At 49.2% G+C, this 6007-nt stretch overlaps 1 protein-coding gene across 1 annotated transcript in view; it reads left to right on the plus strand.

The window, feature by feature from the left end:
• Positions 1–4895: 4895 nt before the first annotated feature.
• H257_02145 (hypothetical protein) overlaps positions 4896–6007 on the plus strand; it is a gene marked incomplete at both ends in the record, with an annotated part of 6724 nt that continues 5612 nt past the window's right edge. The window contains one exon of the mRNA XM_009825667.1: positions 4896–5997. Coding sequence (XP_009823969.1) covers positions 4896–5997 — 1102 coding nt within the window. The remainder of the gene's footprint in view (positions 5998–6007) is intronic.

Genomic DNA, 6007 nt, shown 5'->3' on the forward strand with positions numbered 1-6007 from the left:
ACAACTATGGCAAGCGTTATGGGCACGGGAGGAAGTCGAAATTTACGGTAAATGACACTCGGCACATTTTTAGGGCCGCGAGTAAGCCAGGTGCATCGTCCAAATCGATTGTTCAAGATCTTCAATTGCCTGTGTCGTCTCGCTACGTACGCTACATGCTACAAGCAAGCATTCGGTTCGAATACGTCAAGCGTAACGTGACTCCCAAGCTGACGGATGACCACATTCGCGCCCGCCTTGCCCATGCCAAAAAGCACCTTGAATCCCCCCCCAACTGGTCGACCATTATATGGTCGGATGAGAAGAAATTTAACCTTGATGGCCCAGACGGTATGCAGTCGTACTGGCGTGACATTCGCCACGAGAAGGAAACGTACTTCTCGCGCAAATTTGGAGGGAGAAGTGTGATGGTCTGGGGGGCGTTTCGAGCGACGGAGCGAGCGAGCTTGCGTTCTTGGAAGGCAACCAAGACTCAGACAAGTACATCTGGACGCTTCAAGACTATCTCTTCCCCTTTGCTCACTGTCTCTACGGCGACGAAATCAACTTCATGCAAGATGGCGCGTCAATCCATCGGTGAAGAAGACCATGGATTTTTTGAGAGGCGAAAATATCATCATTTTTGACCATCCAGTCCTGTCTCCGGACCTCAACCCGATCGAAAACCTGTGGGGAATGCTTGTGCGCGGTGTCTACCATGGTGGCAAGCAATACCATAGCGTGGAAGACCTGACTGCCTCGATCAAGGTGGAGTGGGCAAAGCTGGACGTATGGCTCATGAACGACTGGTCGAGTCGATGCCACGACGTTGTGTAGCTGTCGTAGAGGCCAATGGTGCAATGACACCTTACTAGGGTGTGTTGCTGCAAGTTTAAGTCTTCAAAACTCATTCTTTGTGAAATGTCCTATTCTGAATACCAGGTTTGACACTAAGAATTTTTATATAGCTGGAAGTCATCGTCATTTCTGCCGCAAATGAGTATGCATATCCTCTTTAACCTGTTTGTTGGGACCAATTCCAAAATTACAGAGCCTCACTTCACTTCCTTCGGTATGAACGAAAGTAATTATCTTGTGTCTTAACCTTTCTTCCATCAATGTAGTACTTGCTGTTGTAATCATACTAATACAGTACTACTGCACTTACTTGGAATAAGAGAACTTATCCATTACTACTAGTAAGGAGATTTCGGAGATGACTTCTCTTTTTTCTTTTCCCGTAAAAATTGAATTAACGTTAACAGTAAAAGCAAGTGATTTTATATCGTCGATTTCGGAGAAACATTTTATCCCTATCTGTACCTAGATGGAGCCAAAATCGAGGACTTCGTGGATGATCGGCCAGGGCATGGTGGAAGTGGTCCCATGGGTCATTCGTCGTTCAAGCGTTGGGGCTAGTAGGAACGACAGAGGCATACGAAGCAATGAAGTGATTGAAACTCATGTTGTGTTAACGTTAGTTCAGTTGTTCTATCTGTAGGACGTTCGGAAAGGCGTGGCTACGAAGGTAAGGAGTGGCTTGCATCTAAAGCACTGTAGCACGCCTCGGCAACTGGCACCAACGCGCCAGCTGCAGAGGATTACTAGTACTTAACTGGTGCTTCAAAGGTATCGTTGATCAGCCTCTCGTGCAACTCCGGCCGGATGTACTGCCAGGCGCGGCCGACTACGCTGCGGCGTGGAGACCGCCTAAGTTGCTTTTCATAGTTCCTACATGTGATGATGCACGGGATTCTGCGTCACTATGCATAGTGATGGAGGTTGTCATTAATTTGTTCGCTCCCACCGCGCCTTTGATTGACCTCCACTTCACGTGGGCCATCCTCCACGCTCCATTCGACGTGCCAACAAAAAAGCGTGCACCAAATCAACAGATTTGGCCAATCACGGTCGAGGATTCGAATCCCCAAAATGGACCCGTTTGAGGGATTCTGTTACTAAGTTCCGGAGTTTTCCTCAACTCTATAAAGCTTCAGAGGTTATTTTAAGGATAAAGATAAATACTCGTCTCCGAAATCTCCCTAGTATGGTACTTATCCATGAACCTGGTCAGGTTTTTACTGACGGACTTTCTCCAGTCGATCCCCAGTCGATGCGCCACCTGGACCACTGTAGAATGGCCGCAACTTGTTTGAGACCGCTCCTGTCGACTGGATTGTCCTTGACCACGCTAGTTACTATGTGTCCTCGATCTCTTTTCTCAGAAACGAAGCTCCTGTATTCATGGATGCAGTGCTGCGCTAGCACAACCTGGTACTTTTTCGCAGACATGTCGTTTTTGTATCGGGTAGTTGCAGAAATAAATAATTATTGTTAATCAAAATAAGTGGTGGATTTCACCATTTTATTTAAACAGTACCGTGTAGCTCACCCTTGTCCCCGTGTTCCACAAACGCCACGGAGTTTTTATCACATCCCCATCAATTAAAGTGAAAGCCGGTGGCTGTGCTTTCATAGAAACTCATCGAAATGCACCGCTAATGCTGCGTCGTTAGCTGTATGATAGAAAAACAATCTCGTAGTGAATACTTGTACACATATCAGCGGTGCAGTCCTCTATCCTTGTTGCAGCCGCGCTAGGTATGAATTCTACCCCACTGTCCCTAGGCATCCCCACTATTCTTCGACCACGCCCATGCCGAGGTCGTGGTCGAGTTATCTTTACAAGGTAGCAGCACACTGTTATCGATGCCGTATACGCTAATCTAAAGCTCAATATTCTATGACCACGACATCGTCCTGGCCGTGGTCCAGCCGGTATCGCTGAACAACTGTAGACTACTAGCTGTGGTATTCTTTAGAGATAGCCCAAACGCTTTATACTTTATTAGTACGATGCATACCAACTTTCTGTGAACCCGGTTCTACAGTACAGTTAAGTGGGTAGTGGTCGTTGCAGAGGAGCATGCATGTCGTGACTACAGTATGTCTACGTGATCACGGCAGGACCACAACCTTAGCGAGGTCGTGGTCCCATTGAGCAATATAAATGAGCTCCCTCACGAGAACACCATTTATCGCCCGCGACCTCGCTCAGGCTGTAGTCCGGCCTGTCTCCCTGACCAACTACAGACTACTTGTCGTGGTATTATCTAGCGAGTACATCAACTCTCTACACTGTACAATGCAAAGCAACCTCCTGTGAATTAATCAACCATCTCGCCAAGATCGTTGTTCAGCCGTGACCACGTATACATACGATAGCTTTCACGACGTGGCTTGCTCTGCAGCGATCACTAGCCTGTTTCAGCCGTGCACATACATCTGTACTATGAACAACCTTGTATTTACGTCTTGACACGGTATCTAAGCTAACGCCTTGCACGCTACTCCAACACAATCCACACTTCGAACGCTCAACACGGACATGGTCCTCACCCTAACAATCGCTTTTAGTGTAAACGTCCCCATCCCGGCTACACTGAAACAATTCACTCGACCACGGCCTCCCCCCATTATAGTGAAAGCCAGCGCTCAACACGGAGGTGGTCCAGCCCTAACAACCACTTCGATGCATTGTCTTGTATAGATGACGTGACAAACTCTAGAGCGACCAATTACATTATACGAGGTAAAGCAACAACAGTGGGGTATTTTCTCGTGTCCAGGGAAATCCTCCTATGGGGAGATGTGGGAACAGGATTCAAACACATCACCATGAAGAATGAAAGGTCCTAGATTCCTTCAAATCATGGTGTACCATTCTTGGTGGGATATTTCGGTATGTGCAGCTTTATTTAAGTTGTTACGTACGAGTCAACCATGAACTGAATCTGCCACTTCCACGCATTGAAGGGCGAAAGGGAGGAAGCACTTGGCAGAGGAGAAACCCAGGAGGAGAGCACACGGACTGTGGAGGAAGAGCACACAGAACAGAGCAAAAACAGAAGTCGTTAGTGCTGAAGTGAGGGGCAGAAGCCAGACCACTTGTGACGTGGTCGGCTCTGATTGACTCACTCCTCGTGGGGGGAAAAATCTGTTAACAGCAGGACAAAAGCCTCTTTTGGTGTTTTTCCCACGGAGATTTGGAGCAATCCCAAGCGTGCTCTTCTGGAATGCACCAGAGCATGGACATGAACACCGAGAAGAACATGCATGTTCTTCTCGGTGTTCATGTCCATGCTCTGCTCTATGTTTATGTCCATGCAAAGCGTTTGGCCTCGGGGCCGGAGTCCGGGACTACGTCGGCTAAACGTCCGAAAAAGCAGTGGGTGAGCAACGCAACGTATCGTGGAGAGGTCAAGGAAACTGTTTTGAATCGTCAACGCTACTGTCGGGATCAACTTCGCATTGCGAAAGGAGTACCGGCAAACCAAACGCGTGAAGAAATCTCAAACTCACCAAGCTGATGAATGACCGTTGGTGGAAGACTTCTTGACCGAGTTTGTTCCCGTTCAGCCACCGATCATACCAGAAGGCCCTGCGATGAGCCGTGAAGAGATGGCTGCTTTGGACGTTGAGCTCAACCTGCGTCCATTTCAGCCATTGGACGATTCGGAGGCACTACAAGACGAAATTGATTTCGTCGAGGGAGTGCTCGACGACATTGACCTTCATCCGACGCTCGAGCCGTATCCTTTTCAACCACTGGAAGAACCTACGGCCATTCATCGGGAGGTTCAATTCATCAAGGAGGCCCTCCACGACATCGACCTTGGCGATGATCCACCGTTCCTACCTCAAGATCCCGTTCAAGATGCCGAAACCCTGTGAATTACGTCGGACGACAATCGTACGAAGTGTTTGAGGAAGGTGGTCACACGCGGCTGCAAGTTTCTGGGAAAACGAAGACATGCCCGCACTGCCGAGCAAAGTTGACACCCCACGACTACAAGAACCTGCCCTGTTGTTTGAAGGTCAAGATGGATCCTTACGTTTTCCCCGACTCGCCAAAAATGCAAGCGTTCAAAGATCTCTTCAAGCAGCGCAACTTCATCGAGCACATCCGTCAGTACAACGCTCAGTTCAACTTCACTTCCATTGGAACCAACGAGGTCAAGCACAGCGGCAGCGGTCCCAAGACGTATTGCATTCAAGGCCAGCTGACCCACAACATTGGTCCGTTGCAACCCAGCCTGAACAGAAGTGGAAACCTGCGGCAACCAAGTTTTACCCAAATCTACATGCACACCAGCGAGGAGCAACTTCAACACCGACGAAACATGTTTCCGGCGTTCAGTTCGCGGTACACTGCCACGATACAGCGAGTGATGGATCTCCACAACCCATTGGCGAGAACGTATGCAACTGCCAAAGAACGTTTGCGTCGAGCGGAAGCGGACGGGGCATCAGGGGGCAATCGTCCAATTGTCCTGAAGGCTGTTGGTGGCGCGCAGGCCCGAACACACAACTTGCCTACCGTGGTTCAACTTGCGGTTATCATGGAGGGAGACGGCAGCGAACCGACAGAAGGTCGTCACGTGGTTCTGCAAAGTCTGAACTCGAACCAGTTCACAACCATTCGAGAAACGAATCCACTTCACGACGCGTTGCAGTTTCCCCTCCTGTTTCCAATGGGAGGTCCTGGATGGGAGTATACCATGACGAAGCCCGACGGGAAATCATTGTCTCTCCGTGCGTTCTTCAACTACTGGCTTCAACAACGAGACGGCGACGACTTCTCCGACATGCTGCACCGATCCTCCATGCTGTTCAAGATGTACACTACGGTCGGCTTCGTTCGCGTGGAAACCAACAGGCTGCGCTACATTTCGCAGAACGGAGACAAGTTGCGATTCGATTTGTACGCAAGCGTAAAGGAGGCCGCCGAGAGACGTTCAGGGCTCCACAACGTCGGCATCAAGTCCATCGTGCCTTCAAGCTTTACTGGCGGCAAGCGTTACATAAAGAAATGCTACTTCAATGCCATGGCAATTGTGCGCAAGTACGGGAAGCCATGTCTCTTCGTCACCATGACGTGCAACCCCAATTGGCCGGAGATCATCAGTCAACTCAAGCCCCATCAAACGTCAACTGAACGCGATGACATTGTCACATGTGTGTTTGA

The sequence above is a fragment of the Aphanomyces astaci genome (assembly GCF_000520075.1).
Source record: "Aphanomyces astaci strain APO3 unplaced genomic scaffold supercont1.3, whole genome shotgun sequence".
Taxonomy (NCBI): Eukaryota; Oomycota; class Saprolegniomycetes; order Saprolegniales; family Verrucalvaceae; genus Aphanomyces; species Aphanomyces astaci.